Source organism: Vanessa atalanta, chromosome 11 (genome assembly GCF_905147765.1).
Source record: "Vanessa atalanta chromosome 11, ilVanAtal1.2, whole genome shotgun sequence".
Classification (NCBI taxonomy): Eukaryota; Metazoa; Arthropoda; class Insecta; order Lepidoptera; family Nymphalidae; genus Vanessa; species Vanessa atalanta.
The window spans coordinates 10301889-10327509 of NC_061881.1; the positions used below are offsets into that span (position 1 = coordinate 10301889).

General features: G+C 30.2%; 1 protein-coding gene across 3 annotated transcripts; it reads right to left on the minus strand.

Moving 5' to 3' along the window:
• Window positions 1-498: 498 nt before the first annotated feature.
• Window positions 499-25558, minus strand: LOC125067234 (glucose transporter type 1-like). 3 transcript variants are annotated; one of them, XM_047675710.1, is made up of 2 exons: window positions 25336-25558; window positions 499-3991 (listed from the first exon to the last, which is right to left on the minus strand). In XM_047675710.1, the coding sequence occupies exon 2, from the start codon at window positions 3972-3974 to the stop codon at window positions 2592-2594; it is 1383 nt and encodes a 460-aa protein (XP_047531666.1). In that variant the 5' UTR covers window positions 3975-3991; window positions 25336-25558; the 3' UTR covers window positions 499-2591. The 3 variants fall into 3 exon arrangements, with proteins under 3 accessions (XP_047531666.1, XP_047531664.1, XP_047531665.1); XM_047675708.1 differs by lacking the exon at window positions 25336-25558 and adding an exon at window positions 24667-24929; XM_047675709.1 differs by lacking the exon at window positions 25336-25558 and adding an exon at window positions 12516-12631 and having other exon boundaries at window positions 500-3991.
• Between the last annotated feature and the right edge of the window lie 63 nt (window positions 25559-25621).

The window sequence follows — 25621 nt, forward strand, 5'->3', positions numbered from 1 at the left end:
ATATAAAATCACATTGAAAAATATATTTATATCATTAAAAGGCAATAGCCAATACTTGTACCACTGCTGGGCAAACGTCTCTAGGAGGAACCTGAAATTTGGACGTTTTTTCGCCAGGTTATGTGAGGGTTGGTATGATACACGTACATGTTACACTATATCAACATTCAATTGTTCCCTTGTGATGTTACTTCACTGACAAGTCAAGTAATTCAAAATTGTGTAAAATAATTTAAGTTTGGTTAGCAAATAGAATATTATCACAAGCTATCGTAAATCGTTAATTAATAGATTTTATGATGTTTGATGTGAAATTATGACTAACTCAGAATACAAATTATTATTATTAATAAAATTACACTATATTATTTATTAAATAGTTTACAAATAAAGTCGCATATAAGTAAAAATTGTTAACAATAAAAATTAAACCAAATTACTTAATAATACTTTTAATATCAACAGGCGAATTAAATTCGTATTTATTTATTAACGGGATTTACAATAATATTTTAATATCGTACTTATTTACACGATTACATAACAAAAATCATAACATATTACATAATAAAATTATTTAGCAAAAAAATATAGATATATATAAACGTAGAAAATATAATTGTAACGTAATGCTTAAAGGTGTTTATATATTATATGTTCCGTAGAAATAATTTATATTATCTATAACAAATGTCGAGATATTCGAAATTTAAATTTTTACATGTTTTTTTTTTTAATAATGTATTGATTCTACATATAAACGTGCAATATCAACTAGTCATAATTTACGAATTATTACATGATTTTGTTAATAATAATAAGGTTTATCGTATAATATAATTTGTAAACGGGAATATCTTAAGTCATAATATAATATATAATAAAAAAAAAAAAACTTTCATCAATATTACAACAAACATTAAAAAAATATGTTTTCAATAAAATTGTATAGACAAGTATAAAATTAACTTGTTGTGTTAAAATATAATTAATAATATACAATTTATTCTTGAATGCAAATCAGCGTTAAGATATCGTAATTTCATACTTTATACATCGAGGTTACCACAAAATGACACATGCACGTGGTCTTTATAAATATAGCCGATACGATTATTAGAATTATACATTCATACAAGCATATAAACATAAATATAATCAAGTCAACGTAAAATTGCAAGCAAATAATTTATTTTAATATACATAATTATATAAGTAATTGCACAATCAACAATTTGCAATGAATATAATTTATTACAAATATTTTGCAGAACAACACCGTAACAATTATTTTGAATTTAAATTGAAGTATCATGAATTTCTTATATAATTAACCTCGTTTGTTGGAAGAATACTTAAAAAAAATTATCTACTTAAGGCGTTCCCGTTTAACTTGACGTGTAGAAAATACATTGTGCAGTTTTGATCTAAATGTTTGGTCTAAATAGCTTACAATTATCTAATATATATTTTAAATATATCAACAGTTTTATTTACTATGAACTACTACCGTGTTATTAATAAATGACTCATGATAACGCTTGTATATATCACCGTAGATTTGTAAATACCGTTAGATTGTAATCTATCTTGCAGATTGTAAACTGCCGAAATATCGTGAACGATGACTTAACTCAAAATAAAACTTCAAAAACTTCGATAGTTTATGATATTTCGGTTAGATTAGGTTAGAGGTTTTATAATTTAACTTTTCGGTAGATTATAATCTACCAAAAAGTAATGCGTTAAATTGTAAGCAGTACGTTATGGTTCACAATATCGCGAGATAGATTATTATCTAACGGTATTTACAATTTTACGATGACATATATATATAGTCTGTTACTGTTTAACACGTATAAGCCTGATAATGGGAGAAAGAGACAAAACAAAATCATCGTTACATTTCAACGTTTACTAATAACACGGTATACATTATTGGCACTAATGTACACTAGGACGGTGAAGTGAGCTGAGAAAATTTGAACGATAGAAATAACCGCAATATATACGATGAAAATCTACATTTTAATATCATGATTGGTAATTAAATGGGAATATAGAAACGGTATGGTAAGGCACTGAGAAATAGTAACGAAATTGTCATTTTAATATTAGTGACATTTGTGTTTCTCTGACAGGACACTCGAGCACCAACCATTTTATTACTGAGACTTCAGATGTCAAATTTATTAAATGACCAAATTAATGTTAGAAAAAGACAAAAAAACATTTATATTAAACACGATAAAATGTTTATAATAATAATACAAGGCAAGGAACAACAGAGCGAACTAATACCTTCTCTATAACATTTAATATAGTTGTATCCGTGGTAAGTACATAGTATTATAATAAAATATATTTAACGTACGTTGGTTTTCAGTCTTCCTAACCTTAATCCGAAATCGAAGAAAGACGATTTCAATGAGTAAATACGAGGTCCATTAAAACTTTTCCCAAAGATAAAAAAGTTTTTAAACGAACAAGATAATACAATTTCTATCACAAATTGTTTGTGTACACTTATTGCAATAATAGGTTCTCTTACATCAAAGGAATGTTGCTTAGATTAAATACTTGAGGTATCATTATTTCTTAAAAAGAGCTGTCACTTCTTCGATAGTCCTGTTCTTTGTTTCGGGCAATTTGAAGTAGGTAAATGCAAAGAATATAATCAAAAGTACTGTAAACGGCAAGAAAACAAAGTTACCTAGTAGATCTGATAGTGGAATGAATGTTAGACCGACAATGAAATTAGCGAACCAGTTCACAAGCGCTCCGACACTAACAGCGGCACTTCGAGCCCCTTGTCCGAATAGTTCAGATAAAATCATCCACGGTATGGAACTGGGACCGACACCGAAAAAGGCAACGTATAATAGAGTGAACAAAACAGCGAATATGCTCATGGTGGTGTTGTTCTCGTATGTGAAGAACGCTATTGTCATTAGAATTGAAAACAGAGTCATACCACCGAGACCACACAACTGTAGAGTGCGCCTACCTAGACGATCCATTAAAGGAATAGACACTAACGCCATTATAAACAACATGCTGCCGACACCGATCGAAGCCAATCTTGCATCTCTTTCCGTTAATCCTGTGCTGACAAAAATTGATGCCGAATAGTATAGAACGGCGTTGATGCCTCCAAGTTGTTGCGACAGATGCATAACAATTCCAATAATCATAGGAGTTCGTAAACTTTCCATTCTTAATAAATCACCGATACTAAATTTCTCCTCTTGCTTTTCTGCTCGATCCTCATCGTGCATATCTTTAATTTCATCATCAATTTCTGTCGTACCTCTTATTTTTGTTAACGCCCTCCTCGCTTGTTCCTCGTCACGCTGTACGAAAAGAAGATATCGAGGAGACTCTGGAGCAAATGGCAACATTACACACTGAACTGCCGACGGGACTATAGCTAATCCGAGAAGCCACGGCCAACCTTCGTTGCTACCCAAAATAACGTCAATGCCTAAAATCTGTCCGCCGACCAGTCCAAAGGCAACGGCCAGCTGATTGACAGTTCCAAATGCACCTCGTAATCTGACAGGCGCAACTTCAGACACGTAGGTAGGCGACGCCGTCGTAGCAAAGCCGCAATTTATACCAATGAGAAACCTACCGATGATCAACATTGCCAGTGACGTTGACACTTTACTAAAGCCCATAAACACTGCGCCTATAACACCGAAAGCTGCGTTCACAATTAACGCAAATTTGCGACCACGTTTATCAGCGATCCAACTGGCTAGTGGACAGCCAATCATACCGCCGATAGCAAATATGCTCACGATGACACTGAAGACGGTGCCGGAGTTAACGGAATAGTTTTCATTGATGAAGTTTTCGATAAACTCTCTCGGTGCGTTGATGACTCCAGTGTTAAAGCCGAATTGAAGCATTCCCAGCACTGCCGCGGAGACCGCGTACAGCAACGCTCCGGTCGTTCCTCCACCCGACATCTTGCGGCCAGTCGACTCTGTAACGAAAAATTATTAAAAATAGAATTATTGTAATACAGTGTACCAAATTAAACGTTTGGTGAGTTAGTAAACCCCAGAGGCATGAGAAATAAGTTTCCAAGATTTGTATTGTCGTTGTAGAGAATTGCTTCAGCCTCTTATAATATCACTATGTTATGAGCAGAGGCAACCATATGAATTAATACTAAGTACAAGGCTAAAAGTAAAATATATTTCGAATTACATCGTAAAGCGTCATTTTTATCAACTCATTGTTATCTCTACTATTTGAAATTATTGGATTATTTCTTGATTGTGCTTATTAATTATTCAATGACCGCTTAATCTTTTATATTACAATAATAGTAGTAGTAAAAGATCAATTATTCCAAAACCAATTACTAGAGAACGAAGGACGAACATCTGAACGGATAAATACTGCGAATAAATTCGTAGGACGCGTCATCTGAACGGATAATTGCTATTGCAGATGTTTGGACACAAAAATATCGGACTAATATTTTTTTACAGAAAATACTATAATCTGCCACGTACAGTTATTAACAAAAAAAAATCTTTTAATGATAATTAAATAGTTGATAGCGAATTGCCAACGACACGGTGCGCTGGTGATATTCCGATTTCTGCTTAAGCAATCAGATAACTACCATATAATTACACAATTATGAATATATAATTTTCACAATTATAAATATGTTCTTATTAAAAGATCTCAATTTTAGGTAGTAGGTAGTTAGGTAGTCCCGTCGTAGTATCTCGGAAGTACCTTAAAAAAACCTAATAATTGATAAAATATCAAAGTTTTAGTCGCACTGCCTGCAACCACATTAGAAAATATCGGAATAAATGAATCGTTGTCATCGAATCTTATACAATCGTATGTGGGAAATCCCAGCAGCTGGCACTAACGCGCTTTTTTCCACTATATTTTAATATATTATTTATAAAGTAATAATATATTACCAATAGATAAGATATAACGCAAATTCAAAGACTACTCCTGTAGTCGAGTTAGTTAAATTGCCAAATTAGAAATTAAACAGAAAAATTACATTTTGCAAGCCAATACCTTGCAAGGGACAGTTGCTTTATTATATACCTATAGACACTAGGATTGTATGCATATTGCGATAATATCTTATGAAGAGAGCAAGTATTAAATTATTCATTTCACTATTCGAAATACATATCTATAGTTTGCAAATTACAAATGTAGATCGGTAGGTGTATGCGCTTTATATTTAATTTTACACTGTAACGTGACGATTCAAAAGTATTTTTATAAGCCTTCTTGAATAAAGATTTGATTTTGAAATCATTAAAATATTTATAATTATTGTACGTTAACAAATAACGGTATATTGGTTTACTGAAACAGTAAACAAAGGAAATTAACGTTTGGATGCTTAAAACAGTACTTAATTTACTTTTAAACTTGAAATTACCCTTTTGTTATATCTGCGTTTTTCAGATATCGGATATTACATAGGATATTAATTTATAAACAACTAGTACTTGTTCAAAAGTTTGAAGTTGAAATTATTTTTGAACGAAATAATTAAATGCTTGTTAAGAATGTTAGTTATTTTGTAAATAAATATACAAAGAAGTTTTTACTTTATATATTATTTTTTTTAGGTTCATTCTAAAATAATATTTAATAAATATTTAATAGATGGCCCAGTGTTTTGAACGCGTGCATATTAACCGATGATTTCGGGTTCAAACCCAGGCAGGCACCACTGAAATTTCATGTGCTTAATTTGTGTTTATAATTCATCTCGTGCTCGGCGGTGAAGGAAAACATCGTGAGGAAACCTGCATGCGTCTAATTTCAACGAAATTCTGCCACATTGTATCTGTGTATTCCGCCAACCCGCATTGGAGCAGCGTGGTGGAATATGCTCCAAACCTTCTCCTCAAAGGGAGAGGAGGCCTTTATCCCAGCAGTGGGACATTTACGGGCTGCTAATGCTAATGCTAAAAAAAAACATTCGTTCATGTATTCACAAAGATTTTCACCAAAAATTAAGTTGTTTTTTTTTTGTAAATTATTATTCTAGAATTATATATTCATATAAGTCATATGTATAATATTTGTAGCATACAACACATAATAGAATAAAAATAAATACAATTTGTTACAAAAATAGTTTCTTAATACTTATTAACAAAACTACATATAATTAAAAACATCGCTTCGCCATTTTAACAATAGGTACGTCTTGGGAACATAAAACTCAATATAACACGCTGATTATTTCTGACATTCATTGTTACTGAAGTGTAACGAATGATGGCATGAATTTTTACTTTTGTAAATTCATTGTTTTCAAATATTATTTGAGCACATACGTTATCTATACTAATACTACAAAAAGATAAAATTTGTTCGTTTGTACGTTGGGAATAATCTTCGGAAATAATGATCAGTCTAAAAAAAATCACTGGAAGGTAGCTAGATTATTCCTGAGTGCAATAGGATATAATTTATATAACATGATTTTATTTATTAATAAAAAATAAATCATTTTCATAATCTCATCTCTACGTATAAAAATTACTATAGTTTGGTCTTAGTTTTTTAAAGTAATTGTTCTTTATCCTATTTTGACTCCATTCAAAATCAAAATATTGGTTGGGCTTTGTGCAAGCCCTTCTGCTAAATATTATTTTGTTCCGATGTGAATGGTTAGTGTTCAACACCTCAATTCCCGAGGTTGATGGCGCATTGGTGGCATAAAATATAAATATTTCTTAAATGAGCAGTGGTAACCACTTAAACTTAATATGTCCAATTTTCCACTCTGTCTCACTATACGACAAAGAAATAATTTAACTAAACTAAATTCAATGTCATATTTATCTAAAAATCGAGTAAAACTTGTTTTGTATATCTTATTATGCTTGTAGCGTGGAATCGCGATGGCGTGTGAATGTAACTATGCATATGAAATATATCGACCATTCTGGAAATAAATGACAAATTCATAACTTCTTAAGTGTATAAAAGACCACATTCTATCGTGTAAACACTTTTGAGTTATATAATATCGAATGTTTTTTTAGTTAAACCGGTTAGTATGAATATTTATATATCATTCGTCTATATATTTTTTTATTTAATCGGTAGTCAGTTGAGCAAATAGGTCACCTGATGGTGAATGGTCTCCATAGATATTGACGCTGTCAGAAATAATTACCTTTCCTTACATCACACAAATGCGCCACCAAGCTTAGGAACTAAGATGTTATCTTCCTTGTGCCTGTAGTCACACTGACTCACTCATCCTTTAATTATTTTTGTCATATCGTAATAATTATTGCTGTTTGGCTATAGAATATCTGTTGAATGGGTGTTACCTTCCTATATAACATAGGACAAGCGTTTATTATTATTTACTACGCGATTATTGTGGTTAGGAAGGTCGTGCTAAGAAACCTGTTACTGTAATCTCAAAGATATATTATTTATTCGTTTCAGTGCATTGATATGTTTACCTTCTACGTACTATTATTAACTATATAAAGAGCGCGTTAAGACGTTGGCCCTGCGTCTGATCTCTATCTGGTATCGTTTATATATGAATAGTTATGTGAACTATTAATATCGTGTGATACATAAATTAAAATAATACCATCAGGGACTTTTCTGTGTAAATTTTGTGTTAAACTAAGATTTAAGAAATATATTCTCTAACGTCTTCGCTTCGTCGACATAATAAAACGAAACAAATGCAAACGAAACGCTTAAATGCAGTTCCCGATAAAATAGCCTACAATCTGATACTATAAACTTGAACAAGTTTGACTATAAAAGCAGGCACCCCGAAGAAACTAATAAAGATTATGATATCAGTATGATTTGAAAATAACCTTTGAACGTTGAATCGACTTTGAAGACATATCACAATATTCAAATGACGATCAACGTATCTACATAGGACAATCTAGATTAATTCATCTGTTTTCCAAATTTAAAATATTTCTTTTTTTTTTGTAATTGATAATACTTCAAATTAATAATAGAATTATAAAAAAATGAAATCATTAGATCTGTTTCGATATTCGATTGTTAATAAGCCTAGTAACTGGACATTTACTATTTATTTATATATTTTTAAGCATTTACAGTTGCTACGTTTGAGGATCATTTTTTATTTAAGCGATTGATTAATTATTATGTATGTGGGCAGTCTAACTTCGTACAATTATTAATATACAAAAAGGAAGTTCAAGGAATACTTACAGAATATCAAGAACGTTCGTCACTATTGAATAGTTAACTAGAAGTAAAATTATCTCCAAATATTACTTCACTGATAACAAACGGTATCAAACCATTCAGATTAAAGATACGAACGACATTATAACAATAAAAATAGTATATATGACGACAAAACTATATTGATCGTTAACAGAGATCTTATCATATTATACAAAAATTATCTTTATTAGAATGATATTATTTCAATGTGTTATAAGTAATGCCTACATTCAAATATATGTGTAAATAATATACCATAATAGCCCTTGCATTTTCAATGCAAGGGCTATTATGGTATTTATTTCATGCTTGAAAGTGTCTTTATTTTGATTGTGATAAAAATATCTCAGACGAAAATTGTAGATCATACAATTATCTACGAAAATTGTCCTTACATTTAATCCCCTAAGTTTTGCCACGAAAAAAAAAGCCGAATTAATACAACCTTTTACCCTTGTCTATTTTGACCGGACTCTAAATCATTTGACTTTTAAAAATAAACTAAGTCTATCTTCTGTTCGGTGTAGGAAAGCTGTACCGCTGTGGATAGTACAGCTAAGCGCTCATACAGAAAGAACTCCGCATAGCGCTAGTAGTGATATGACACTAATTTTAATCGATATTAATAATAACCAATCGAATCCATGTTATTTCATATAAAATTATGAAGTTAGCAGCAGCAAACTATCGATTAAAATTACAGTATTTTTTACCACACATAATCCAGCTCAAGAAACTTAAAAATAATTTATAAATTTGAACTTCAAGAAATCAGCCTTTAAATTCTGAAAGGGGAACTAAGGGTGTTATTAAAAAAATAACCTTACTTGCTCAAAGTGAAAACCGACCAGACACGCTCCGAAGAATAGTAAAATTAATAATTAATGTATTGATTATGGACGTTTGGTGGGTATTTGTTCGGGTTTTTTGCGTTGTTTGCAAATACAGGCACTGTACATCAGCCACTTTTTATCATATCAAGATATTTTATCTGTACATAAAAAATGCATAGCCACGTAGCTAGCAGTCTGAGACTGACACTAACCTTGATATCTTGACACCGATATCTGATTATCAATGTTACAGTAGCAAATACTGTTTTTACATAACATATCTTGACAGAAGAGACCGTCTTCGCCTAAACTAAGTATTAATTTTACAAGGCAGAAAAACATCTATAATATTATTATCAATGTGAAAGTAACTCTGTTAATTGTATCTGTTTCTTTTTAACGGCTTGAATACTGAACTGATTTGTTACGAAGGAAGTTTGAATTTCAAGGAAGGACATAAACTAACACCTGACAACTATCCCCTAAAACGCAAACGAGGTTACGGGCGACGACTATTTTACAATAATTTAGGCGCAACGAATGTTCTCGTATTCGCGTAATAATTTCTTATATTAAAAACTAAGGTGACATGTTTAGTGTTATATCACTTCTTTCATAAACCGAAAACCAAATTCCTCTAGTAAAAGTCCGTACCAGACAGAATAAATAAAATATAGCTTTAGAAGTTTCTTCTCCCAATAAAGATCGTCAATTGCTCAACGGCATATTGGCTGCCTGCCTGTTGCGCTTAACACACAAGACTTGAATAAAAAAAAAAAATTATAAATGACTAACCGGTAACTAAGATTTATTTACATAGTATTAGTAACAGCATCAATTTCAACTGATAAGATAAGCTCTCTCACAGTAGAGTGATATTTTACTTGATTATTAAAAAAAATACTGAAGTTTCCTTCCGTATTTTACCATTATAATGTTTAGTCACACACCCTGCACAGTTAAATTTACTTTAATAATACATAATTCAACAAAGATTTATTTTAAATGATATGCAAGAATTTTATTCGCGATCATACTTTTTATGTTGCTCGATGATACAAAGTTAAATTGTCGAATTCACGAAGAAACTGTCGATCAAATGAGGAAAGGTATGATCACAGATTTGATTATTTATGTGTCTAGATAGACTGACAAAGCTGAGAACGCGTTGAAAAAATTAGTGGCCAATTGTTGACTAAGTACACGAATACCAGTAAAGAAATATGACGCTTAGGTATTAGAATATGTCGCACCGTAACTGTCACGCAGACCACGATAATAAAGTTGGCCTTTGGTTGATCATTTGGTTCTCTTGTAGTGCGACACATCAGTGATTATAGCAGAAGAACAATATTTATATTACAAAACTGGATAGTTTTTAAACAGGAAAGTTAATCTCGGTAACTATGCGTCCCGATTTGAAAAAAATATGGTTGCGTTAGATGGTCAATAGAGGAAAGTTTTAGGCTAAATAATTTCACGCTACGAAGCTAAGGAAGGGAGCGGAACCATGCATGTCAACCGATATGCAAATTGACCGCTGGCGAAACCGCAGGGTCAACTAGTAACTGATAAATTAGACAGTAAACAAATGAGATTCAAACAAGAATTATTAAGAATCAGGTAAGCACGTGATCGTCAGTAACTATCTGTAAATAATCTTATCTTCTTACGAAATATCTTATACAATTCTTACGTAAAACAGGTTTGCTAACCACTCAGACCTATTTCATTATTCCAATGTATTTTCTAATTATTTATTAAAACTGCCAGGCTTTTGGGAACATCAATTGCCTAATATTTAAAAAATACCATAATGTTTACGATTGCAATCAAATTTAATCAACTTATAACCATAGCCATTACGCTTTGCTACTAATATCGTAAGTCCAAATCATCTAGACACGTGTAAGTATTATACAGAAATTCTTAAAAACTAAAAACATACTTTATGATAATAATTATAATATTTAAAATACGATTAGGTCATTTATATTGTAAATATACATCATTAAAAATATGTTTAGTACAGATACTAAGTTAGTTTCTCTAAAGATTAGCTATTTCCGTAATCTGCTTGACAAAGTATGATTTTGTTGTAGAATAATATTGAGAATAAGGAACTTATTTTAACGTTCATTTGACAGCATAAACACCACGATAATTTAATAATAATATTTCTAAGAATTTCTAAGAATGATATTGTGAGAATTAAGAAAATATTTGCTTAACTAGTGTTTTAAGATAAAATTGTATCAATAAAGTACTGTAGAATATCTGAGCTAAGAAATTAAATTTACACGTAAAAACACCTCTAAGTTAAGATTGAAATTAGTTCTGCATTGGGCTATTACATGGCTAAGAACTATAGTTTCAAAAAAATTAAATTAAGTATTACGACATCTTTTTCTCAGTAACGTTATACTGTTGTATTTTTTAAACAAGACAAACTGTTTTCACTTTATTACAACAAGCCGATAACAGGTCGAGTCACGGTTTGCGACCTAGGTCAACTTCTATCAAAGTCAATAAAAACAACTATAATGCGCCTCAGACACACTCTAAATCACCTGCACAAAAATGTCCTGTACATTATTTCGCCAGTTCTTCTCCGGTCTAATTTATTCCTTTCCAAACCTACCACCTAACCGGTCTACTACTTAATATTGAATTAAGATTTTAGCCTTGACTTTTGACATTGGTGTAAACATTTATTTATCTCAATTAAATTAATTCAAAAATCATCCAGAAAATTCTACGGAATACTTAATTTAAATATTATAATAGGCTGTGAAGAGAACTGGAAGACATACCGGTTTAGTATATAATTACATGCAGAAACAATTGCGATTGAGATCCTGCTGTCCGTGAACAAGTGTCGAGGTCGGACACTACAACTGAACGTAAACAGTAACCATAACCTGACAACTTGATATAAGTACCTTATTATTGTTTTATCAAAATATATACAATCAGTATCAACATAGGTTGAAATATTACGCAACTGTAAATATTTACAAGAATTATTTTTTATAGTAATATTTAATTTCGTTATTTATATTTCAAAAGGCTTTTCTTTTTAACATTGGCAATTAATATTATTTTTAATTCTAAATTTAAATTTACTAAAAAGATTTAAAAAAAAAACAAATTGCACATCAAATTGAGATAGTGTCCGTTTAGCAATAAATAAAACCGCCTTTTAAGCGAGTATTATTTTTAACCTTTTCAATTCTTGTTTATGAATTTTTCTCATGTTTTATGTATAAGAAAGCATACTGTATTTTATTTGCATTTTATATTACTCGTGTACATTCTTGAATCCATATGGATAAATTATTTACTTTAAAAATACGAAAGCAATTATCACACAGTTACAATTTACAATTAAGAAAAAGTTTTAAAGTACACTTTACTCACGTTTGTCAATTTAACGTTTATTTCACGTTGAATAACTAATTTTTGAAGACACAACACGATTAAACACAACTCAACGGACGAAAATGCGACGCGAGCGGCGAAGCGAGACCGACTGGCTTTGCTACTTGCATGACTTAAGGAACAGGGTTGCCAGCGTTTTAATCATATTCCTTAAACTTTTGTTGCAACGTACAACCTATAAAATTAAGTAAGTGTTTAAAGAAAGGTGACGTGCTAACTTGGGATACTCTATTATAATATTATAAATAAGAATGATATGTACATTAAGTATGTTATATGTATTTAAAATACTATGTATTTGGATCTTTGGTTTGTTGGTTTTTAAAAGTGTATTATCAAATTTTTAAATACTTTAAGAAGTGCGCAAAACAACAATAATAAAAAAGATTTTTACTTACAATTTTGTCTACAACGAAATGATAAGATTTAAGTGAATACACTATGTAGGTATATTTTAAGGTTTTTAAATACAAAACGATAGTAATGTCACTCTAATAAAAAGAGGTCTTTCTGAATCTCTTAAATAGAAAGTACCATACCGAGAAAGTAACTAGCATCACGCACTCAGGCATATTACCTAAAAAAAATCAATCATTTTCGTTGTGAGATTTAATTTCATTTTATATTACAAACTTTAGACCAGATTTAAATTATTATTAGATTACTACTGCTACCCGCGATTTTTTCCCTTCCTCTTTTTTCCCAATTGTAGGACATATAACAGATGAAATTATTATAAAAAATTATTTAAATAGTATGCAGGTTATACATAAACTAAATGCCATTAAAATTGCTCAAGCTGTTTAAGTATATAAATTTAAGAATCAGAATTACCCAGACAATATCTTACCCATATTTGTGTACGAGAATTATGTAAAAAAATCACAAAATGATAAAAAAAAATGTATCTTTGTTATTTTAACGAAATTATTAAAACCATATATCTCTATTAATACTATGCAATATTTTTTCCAATAAAAAATTATTATTTTTCAGTTACGTGCCATTTTGTTCGTAAAAAAAATTGGCAACCCTAACCTAAGTAAGAACCAAGATTAACCAAATTCATAACCAGATATAATAGATGCTGATTGCAAATTACATGCTACATATCTCATCAACTAACTTATATAAGCCCACCACCCCCACCAGATAGCTTGTTAGTTGGTAATATTGTCAGCATTTTATTTAATATTTTGTGTTTGAATTTCAGTATTACTTGAGAACAATAATGAATTATTAATAATAGTAAGCAATCTAATTATTTGAAAATTATTAATAAAAATCTATAATAAGTATATCAATATATGTTATGGTATATATTTTAAAACAAACGATGAGCAGTAAATCTATACCATAAGCAGGGCCGGATCTACCATATGGCTTTTTGGGCTTCAGCCCAAGACCCCGTGGATTCAAGGGGGCCCCAACTAAGTAACGATACAAACTATAAAGCAAAAGAATCCATAACTTCATTAAATTAAACAGATCGTATGGTTTCAAGTCTACGTTCAGATATGTCTTAGGTGGGCCTCTAAGTAGTGTTAACCCAGGGCCCTCTAAACTTACGGTCCAGGCCTGACTGTAAGAACGTCGAAACTTACCGCAGAACGATAGAGAAATGTCAGAACGTAATAAGCGGCATTAGCTATTGAATTGTAACGTAAGGGTAATCCAAATAATCATCAGACTTACAGAATAACATTCCATTGAATCGGTAAATCGTAAATCGGTACCTATTTTATTGAAACGCATCTCTACTTATATCGTAAATCAACGCGAGTTTGATGAAATTGATTGTAAGGAAAGCTCGAAATCCTTATAAGAACCCTTTTACACTTAACACCAAGCCTTAAAACGAGCGAAGCCGCATGCGATAACTAGTACATTATTAAAAAATTATACGCAAATAATTCGAAGGCTACTGCACCATTCAATTGCAAATAGATATAAAATCAAAGTTTATTCAATGAAATGACAATGATCATTTGAAATAAATTAATGAACTCAACCACACGCGATACTTGCACATTTGAAATTAATAATCGCCAACAGTCATCCTGCCCAAGAAGGTTATTTCTGTGAATATATAGATAGTACTATAAATAGTAAAGGTGTTTATTTAGAGGCGGAAAACTTGAAACTGAAATATAATAGAAAAAAATTATTAATATCCACGAAGATGGTTTCATTTGACGGAATCTTTTTGGAATGTACGTTTGAATATGATTTCGGGCATGTAGCCGCCGTGGTTGGCGCGGACAAGGCGTAATCTGGAGATCCTATTTTCACATCAAATCTAATTCGTTATTTGTAGTAGGAAAAAACCTTGTAAATATCCCAAAGCTAGTCTAATGCTTCCTCTTCCTTTGAGCTTATTAGACTACGCTGCTACAATATAGGTTCGTGGATACAAATGTGTCCGAATTTCATTGAAATTATACACATGTAGGTTGCCTAACGATGTTTTCCTTAACCTCCAAGCAAGTAATTAATTATAATCACAAATTAAGCATATGAAAATTTAGTGGTACCGATCTGATTATGAAACCGCAATCGTCGATTAAAAAAAAATTATTATGAAGTCCTTTCGAATGAAATTACATTATAAAGATTGAGTAGAAGAGAATCAATCTTGAGTAAAGTAGACGATAATATTCAAATATCGTGCAATAAATAACCAGGCGTACCTTGCTTATCGTTCAATCTACAGAAATGTGGAATACCAACCCCACGTTTAGTGTCTCACGCCTTCAGGTTTTCCCCGTACACCCTGAATCTTAATTTGCAGGTCTTTATGAAGTTTCTTTTAGGACTTCGCAAATCAAAGTTGGAGTTTCTTTCAAATTGTTTTCGAAGTTGTTTGAGATCTTTGTGTTCCGAAGCTAAACAATAATCTTATTTTACAGGTTTCATTTGTGTCTATACGTGGAATTTGAGAGAATACTAACAATGACTTTTTTTTTAATAACCCTTCTTTTACCTATGTATACGTCAAAGGTCTAGGGAAAATTAAATATTAGTTTGAAAGAGGGGGGCGGGGTGCGGGGTAGAAATTTGAGAAATTAATCAATGTTTGTATGGGAGTATAATGGGGGTGAAGGTTTGCTGTGTGCTATAAAGTTTTATAATTTTCGCACGAGTAAATCCACGGGTTCGGTTAATTAATTAATAAGAAAAAAAAAGTTATTTAAACAATATCGACTATTATAGATATCAAGCAATTTATAAAGTTTCACTGTTTGACAGGTCATGTCAATGACCCCGTTATTTGTTGCCGAAGTTCCTATAACGCAATTAAGAAAATTTAAGTTCAAAGACCTCTAATAGCATTGAACAGGTAACCTCAATAACTTGTAAGTAAATAAAATACCAAAGTTTGCGTGCAAGGAATGTTCAGAAAAATATATGTAATTAAAAAAGTATATTGTTATAATTTGACAAAAGTCGGCACTTTTTTGTTATTTTAATAATATTTGCTTAATGTTCTGAAACAAAACATTTTGGTGAATGATATAACCGTGAACGTTGATTAAAATGATCGTTTTGTAAAGTGAGACTTGACTTTGAAGAGAACTTCAAGTATTTTCAAACGTCTCCTCAAAGCTCCTGAGCGAGCAATATCTCTCTTTTATGTAGAAGACCTGTATACAATTACTAGTGGTTTAACACATTAGATGAATTAATATATGCCAAAGTATGATAATTACTTAACCTACCACGCCTCTCCACGTTACAATATCGGCGTGCATTAACAAATATAATCTAAATTATATATTTACGTTTAATTTACTATCTTTATTCGTATATTATTTATCTCACGCACACAAAGACATCTTATAAGAACGAGCGTCACTCACTACTAAAGCAAAATAATTAAGCTCAGAGCGGCGCGTCTTCGTGAGTGAGATCTATACAGTTTATTATTAATTACATCAAAATCGGTCGAGTCGATCAAAAGTTAATCAATTTAAAATTTACATATATATTTGTTTACCGTTACTTAAGATCTATGAGTAGGATTACAATAACCAAACAAACTATTTTCAGGACGATTTTCTTCCGGATTATTTATTATTTCAAGTTTAATATAAATTAAAAACTACTAAAACCACGGAGCACAGGTAGTAATATAAATAATGATAATGTATGAACCATAAACAAAACCGATCTAATACAAAATAGAGGCATTGTTATTTAAACACGATTAATCGCAAGCCATAAGTAGAAAAGAAACGTGATTCCTCATAAGTTTAACGACTTCGTAAATGATAATAGCTATCGTAGTAATAAATACTTATTACAATATATCATTCTATTTTTAAAATACTGCAATATTTATTAAAAAAAAAATCGATTAAACACAATTGTTTGAAAATTATATTACATTGAAAAGTAAGTATGAATTTTTTTTGTGCTTATCAAGATTTAAAACAATCAAACTGTGAAAAACCTAGTTATTTTATGATCTATAGCGAAAAGAAAATCGACTTCAATTTTATCAATCGAAATGCTTTCACTTTAGCAATAATTTATAAGTAATAAAAATATTTTTGGTGAAGCATTTGAATTTATAGCCTATTCCAACAGAAATAGGAATAAAAATAAACAAACCTTATACCAAATCGATTTACGTATTTCATGTTACTACTAATAACTCAGCTATATTGTGCACTAATAAGAGTTTATTATTTACATATCTTTATTAATAATACAATACTATTACACTTAACTACTTATAATTTATTTCAAAATTTTCAAAAATTATGTTTTCCTCCAAATTCCGATAACAGTTTTGTCGACATTCAAAAGAGCATTTTTTCGCAAATCCATAGTGAAAATCATAGATTAGTCGAGCTCTCGACTATCGACGCCTAAGAGTGAAAAAAAAAAAACAAATTTGTACAATATTTGTTAAGTTTATGATATTAAAAAATAATTCATCTAGGTCGCCTTTGTTAGTGATAAATATATAATGTACTTGCATTATACTTGACATATTTTCGTCAGTAGGCGTGTTATTTCAAGACAAATCAGAAAAGTCGCCTGTCTGGCGCCGATAAAGCGTGACGTCTAAGGGTACAATCATATAGAATAACATTTACAATCTTAAAACTAATATAAAAAACTACGATGGAATTCATGTCAATTGTGAAAATAGTTTTTAGTTGTTTTTTTTATCCAATATAGAAGTATTGATTATCGGAAATCGCCAAGTCTAAATGAAATACCCCCGACTTACTTGAAATATTCACTGAAACTCAGTATCAAGACAATAATCAAAATAAATTTGGTAAGCTCGTATTTTATACACTTGATTGAATTTTGATATTATTAAATCTCACTGGAGACTCAATGATTTCCCTTAACACAAGTTGGTAGTAAATCAGGCATCATTAGGGGAGTTAAATAAATAAATGAATGAACAAAACATTTGTTCATTGATTTTCTTAATTTATTTACTCAGTCACTTAAGTGTAGCCGCACCCTAAGGACAAATATGTATGAACAACCTTATCTATGATGTTGACTTTATTTTTAATAATGTGGTCAGTAATCAGAGCTTAAATATCTAACTAATAAAGACATGTACGAAAAGAACAGCTCTTTTGTTTTTAATTTTAATAACACTATTCAGATAATCATAATTAGCAATACTCACGCAATTTGAGTTATTATACATTGGGTTTAAGTGAATTTTGACACTAATTCACAACTAACAAAATCAAAGCAACTACTCAGAGTACAATTTTATTATTACTTCTACGAAATTAAAATATTTTTTTAATGATTTCTTGAAACGTTTATTCGAAAAAGCCTTATTCCGATGTAATAAAATATATTTAATCCATGGGCGAACTGGTTAATTTTCCACCAAGAAAATCGGAATTCGTGTTTAATTGATTAACGGGCCTTAGGTTTCTTACCACTATTACTCGTACAGGAACAATTTTTAATTTTATTTGTAATACTTATTTAATTTCCCAATATGAGTAATATTAAAAGTAATTAAGGATAATATACACTTAACAAGAATTTAGATGTTTATTATTCTAATAAGACAATGACATTCGGATAAAAAAATATTATGAGGTTACAATTAATAAGGTAGCAAATTTGAACTTCTACCGACTAAAAATAAACATTACACTCAGACCTCGGTCTTTGGAATCTAATAATTCGGTATGACTGTGTTTTTTATTTTCCTCATTGTTGCACGTCATGAACTCACATACCTATTTTATTACTAACTGCATGTATGAATACAAATGATATACTAAATTAACAAATTCCACTTATTACAACAAAAGAAATATTCGCGATATGGTTTTCAGATAAAAATAGATTGGTAAATGATATTAATCAAATTACAACAAGATCGTTGTTTCGAAATAAATAAACATCGCTTACGATACATACAGATATGTATGCCACTAAAGTTTCAAAATTTGTTACTTTATGGTACAGCCACACGTTTGCCAGGCCCGGAGAACATTTGAAAACTGTAACGTGTAAATTCTAAATTGGGTATTTGACTTGGCTAGCTTTTGTAAGCTAGCGAGCGCTTACCGACGATTCGGCAAGAGACTTCAAATGATGCTCTATCTCTATCTACGAATACACAAATGTATGGATACTAGTAAATGCATAAACGGTTTACAATCGGTACTATGAAAATATATAACATAAATAGGTTACTACAAAAGCCACCGCCAAAGGTACCACATATTGGTTGTGTGAGGCGGAAAATGCCTTACACATCGCGCTGTTAGATTAAATATAGATTTTCGGACATGGAGGTGGAACTATAGCACTCGCAAGCGTATGGTGATCAATGATTTGTTGCACTTGTTAAATATTATGTAAAAGCGTCAAACAGATTAAACAACTTGATATTTAACAATTGATACAGTTTGAATAGTATATTTTGGTTATTTCATAGTATTGTCTTATGACATAATATATCATTGAAATAACGCTACTGATATTGAAACTCTTTTTATTTTCAAAAGAGAGCTGTCTGTCGTATTTATAATCTTGGAGCTCAAGACTCCTTAACCCCTACGAGGAATACTTACCAATTGCTTCACAATATATTTACACAACACAACAATGTATACTCACAATAATATTGATCATTCTGATAGAATCAATGTGAGTCGTTGTATGAACAAAAGAAATAAGGATAAGCCAATAACGCCGAGCATCCGACTCCGCGAAGTCAATAATTCCTTACTGGAGCAAGGTATTCGTTACTATATAGTATATACGATATATACTTATCCGTAGAATCTACATTCCGAAACGGCGATAGCTTCACTTAATATAGTTTGTAAAATGCCGATTCACTAAAGTGCTTGTAAAAGCCTACTTGAATAAAGTACCTATATTTTGATTTTATAATTAAATTCTGCAGTAGTTTATGCCTTTGAACATTAATACATAAAGTATATTACTCAACACTAGACTATTTTTATGATAACTAGTTGTCGATCGCAGATTATCTCGCTTTTTAGGAGTTGATCGTCTGGTCAATCATAAAAAGTTGCATAATATGTCTCTTAGTGATCAAGCTTGTTTTGTACCGAATTCCATCAAATCAAAGCAACAGATCAAGTGGTTTACTTTTAGTAAAATTCTGTAAATATTTAAATAAAGTATTCAAATCAAATCAAATTGATTTGATTTGGTCATGTTTGTTTACTAATATAATGGTACCTACAAGACTAAAGACAAATTATATTCTAACCTCAACAAGACATAAAGCTTTATTAAAAAAAAAGACATTTATAACTTTATAACGATACTGAATATATGCTGGATAGGCTTTTTTAGGATATTTTCTTCTGTTAACTCAGATTAAGTACATCCTATGATACTTAATCACGAAAAAAGAACGTGAGCGAATGACTAGAGAGAGTCTAATGACTTAATTGTAAGAGCGATTACTTGAAAGTCGTCATTAACCACCATTATGTACCATCGAATCTAGATATGTATTACAAGCTCATTTGCATTAACGTTGCAAGTGATGATAACATCCATTATCATCATATCATCAATTTGATGCTACCTGACAGTAAAATGAAAATGTTAAAATAAACTTAAAATTATACATAACATAACAACAGCACGGACAGCAGGCCTGCGGAAATATATAATTTAAAAAAAAATGATCATCCAAGTTTATATTTTTGTCAATTGCCGATAATAGAAGCTTAAATACAAGAAAAATCGTTACCGCCTCCAAAGATGAAATTCACTATAACCATTTGGTAATTAATTTCCTTTTTAACTAAAGTCTTAGAACCTAACTGTAACGTAAACTGCTACGTAAAAGTTAACTTTAAAACAGAGAGGGATAGAGAATACAATAACGACGGTGGTCTGTTTCGGCAAGATCCTAATAGCATTACGTCAACCACTCTCGTACAAATTTATCGAAACAAAACACTCCTAAATAATACATATAGTGTAAATTTTACTAAATGTTTTAAATCGTCTCTCCGAATTCATACATTGTGACGTTATACCAATAATATTTAAGTTTGCTGAACGGCAACGGTCCCTTTGCGAATGTTAATTAAGACCAATTGTTTATTAAGTCTAGTGAATTAAATGCACATATGGATCTGCACGATGATAACTGTTCTCGATGAAATGAACTAAGAAACTAATCTTGTTTATTTATGGTATTTTTTTTCCGTATTCAGCACAACAATCTCTAAGGTAAGTAGTACATACATACAACTAAATATATATTCCTTAAATATATATTCCTAATAAAGCCATGTCGTTTTATTCGCACGTGAATCGATACCCTTAACTTATTCAGTCATTTGAATTTAATTATCAATTAAATTATCTATTACGCTTATTACATCGATTGGAAATAAATACAATACTTTTGTTTCAATATTAATTAATTAATTTGCTACTAGAAATTTTAGATTTTTATTATTATAGGTTTATAGCTATACATATAAGATTATATTGTAATAATAGAAGCCACAAAAATATAAATTGTAATTTGGAATTTAAAATGTGTTTTAAAAAAGCTTTGTATTTTACTTACTTACCTATCCTTAAAGTTATACTTTTAAAACTACTTTGGAATTTATTTGCAGTACAAAATCATATTCAATTTAGAACATATTTTATTCAAGTTCAGGCACTTTTGAATCGAGATTACATTGTTAAACCCAATACTACCGTAAAAGATTGAAAGTATATTTAATACGAACATCATCATTCGATTTATTTCTGCTGTTTATCTGTTTTGCGGTGCACTTTTTTGTAATTGTGTCATAATTAGCATCATTTTCGCTCGGTCATCGTCATTGTCATAATAACCTACTTGAATGTCGCATAATTAATAATTGTATCCGCTTACCTTGGAGCAATTTAATATAGCCTCGGTGAAATTAAATTTATGATTAATATTTTTGTCTCCAGTAAAATTTAACTCAAGAACATTTATTGTTGATTTTTCTAAATTTTATCCAAAACTTTCTAATAATTTTAACTACTCTGTAATAATTTAAAGCTGTTAATATCTGTATGTTTTTTTTAAATCTTGAAACTGAATTTTACATTGGAACTTGTTTGGAACTCAACTGTTTGTGCTGAATTTTTGCACATCATTCCAAAGCTGACAAAATTTAATTTTTGAAACAAAATGTATTCGTTAAATTATTTGATACCAAATTTTATTCATGTCTATATACATTAAATAAATACTTCTTTTTAGTGATTTTTACGTAATTATGTACATATTTTTAAAAACTGGTTTCGCGTGTGGTCTGTACGCGTCGATATTATTTTTCAAACGAAATTTTATTAATTTTTATTGGCACAGTATCTGTCGAATGATAGAAAATCAATTTAGCTATTTTTGATCATTAATAATAAAACAATTTTCGATGTCCGCGTAATAATAATATAGACTTTACAGAGTTGAACGAATTTAATTATTTTCACATTTTTTAAAATCAGTTTCTCAAGTAATTTGAACAATGACCGAAGTCGTTTGTTATATTTTAAAAGAAAAACAATGACTGATTTTTTATTTTTTAAACATAACAGTTAACCGCTCAAAGTACGTGTGACTTTGTTCTTTTATCCTTTTATTATATTTGGCTAATGTATATATTACACACATATAAAAAGCCTTTTTTTCTTCGTGCGTCAATCCCGTGAAAACTACTGAACGAACGACACGGAATCGTCCGTAGATTGTCATATAGCCCATATAAGTATTTCATGTGATTTGTTAATAACTTGTTTAATACATCTTTATTTATAATACAACACTAATCCACGTAACTACTATATATCCACTTTAATTTTACTTCTGTAGTTCCGGTAACAGCTTCATTGAAATTCAAGAGGTAACTTTTCGCAAATCTACAATTAATCTTATAGATTATTTACGCTCTTGACCAATAATATCACGTCAATTCGATGTTAAAAGCTTTTTATTTGTCTTTTATCCATATATGATTGGTATAGGCAGTATGCTTCTATTTTTTTTAATTCAATTGATTCTTCCCCCTTTTATTGTTTAATGTCCAAAGCGGGCGAGTAATAGTTAATTATCAATATTACAAAATTGTGAAAGTAAATATTTTTGATACATTGATGTGAATAAATTCGCAGACGAACAATTTATATCAACGCTACATCTCTGTCAGTGTTAGAAGTCCAAGGCATTATAGTGGGGACAGCTGACAATTGGATGGAATAAAATTATGTGTCCTTTTTTAAATAACAGCAACTTAGCAATTGATATGATGCAGATTTATCTTACTAAAAGAGATCGCCTGAATGAAGACTAATAGAGACTAAAGCCTTGAGCTTGAACGACTTATATTATTTAGCGATATTCGGCTTTGTAATTTAAAAAAAAATCTTCCCTACAGACTGACTTATATTAATCAAATTATAAAACAAGATTTATACCGTTTCTTTAAGATATTATTTTTACAATTCTATAGAAATAAAATGCTGCTAAAGCATGCATTGATCTTGTGTGATTGATTTTACCAATGTGAATATAACCGTGGCAAGAATTACTTTTGTAAACAATAGGCAATAATTGAAAGAATAAATTAAATAATTGATTGAACCATGGGAATATTCTTTTGCGTGCGTGATAAACTATTTAGCTAATCAAGAAATTTAAATCAAGATTTGTTTTTTTACGAGATACCAAAGCAGGCAAAGGACTTGTTTAATGTTCTTCAATCTGTTTCCTCGACGCTTAAAAACTTTTTATTGTTATAATTAAATGCCATTTTTATACAAGACTATAATGGGTATTTATGGACGTATTTTTATACAATAATAACCTATTTTATATGTTAGATGTATTAAATGTAATTCTCATCAAATCTCTCATTTCCAACTAAAGACGGAGAATACTTTTAGTATGAATTACGTACACAATAGCCATCACACATAGACAGACAGACAGTTTTTTTAGTCTAGCACTTTCTATGGACATCTAATGATAGATCTTATGTCTTAATTAAATCGTCAAATTATGACGAATATTGTACATTTTTTCGTTCGATAAAATACTTCCGCGGGATCACGATTCATCAATCCTTTAGAATGATTGTATGCATTCATTTTGTTTCGAGATCCTGTGTTCATGATATTACATTTCCTATACGATAGACCACTTTATGGCTTAATTTATAAAATCAGTTACCTTTTTACTAGAAAATATTTTATATTTTTCCATTATTCTATTTTAATAATATATGTCATTATTTAACAATATAAATATTCATAAAGATTATTAAGCGAAGATTGGTTTTATTAAGGTTTACAAATTGTTTTGGCGTTTCACGTATCCAGGATACCGGTTATTCAAACATTGGAAAGAGTGACGCCTTAAAATAATTAGGTAAGTCTTAAACTTTGACATTCCAAAAAATATCTCACAAAAAAATGCTCCTTAAGTTTATGCCTGAGTTTTACTTCGGCAAGGCTTAAGATAGACTTAATTCTTATTTAAAAATACATGAAACTTAATCCTTGTGAAAGCGTACTACTATAAAAAAATCTTATTCAAATTTAATCGTTTTATTTAAAATTATAAAAGGACAAATAACAAACAAACCTTGTCTTTGAAGGAGAGATGAAGTATTTTCACTATACATTTTAAATCGTTCTTAAAACAGCCTGCTACAACACCAAAAATAAGTAACGTAACTTCTACGTAAGTTGAAGTAACTGGTTTGTATTCGTATAGAAATGACATAAAATATTTACTATTAAAAGTAAGCATGCATGTCAAATCAATTAAAGAGTTTTATAACTTTGCGCAACGCTAAATGAGCATAGAGTAAAACATAATCACGTTTACAATTGACTTATTGAGGACCGAGGATAGTAATCACACATAAATGTGTAACAACCGCGAACAGACTGAGTTTGATCAACTGGTCAACTTCAACATGAATATTGAATTGTGAATTAGCATGTCGCCCTCGTCGCGTCGCTATAACCATAGTGTTAATATTATTAACTAAATAAACAATAAATTAAGTTCAAATAACTGATTATATTTATATTGTCAACGAAATCTGAAATAAAACGCGCAGTATCTTGAGTACATAATTTGAGACCATAAAAAACTATAATTGTGTATCACATGATATCGTTAAAGATACATTTTTAATAAAATGATAGATGCTTAGCATAAATTTTAAAGGTTTTTGTAAACAGAACCAAAGTATTTTTTCACAAAATATAAAAGTTAAATTATAAGAAAATTTTGTAAACATACCTCAATTATTGAAGATTTTATCAATGTAGATGGTCCATCGTAGGGCACTGAATATTTTGAGCGAAAATGAATCGTTTATTTCGATTTCTTACTTAAATAAAATAGATTTTTTTAAATTCATAAAGATAATAATTATTATCAACTTGTTACCGGTAATATACAAGGGACATATTTTTATTGGCCAATTGCATAGCCGATAGTCCGAGGGATAGATAATCAGAATTACAGATAAATAAGATGTTAAATCAGTATCGCATCAGTGCGACTCCACAGAGTGTCTTTGCTT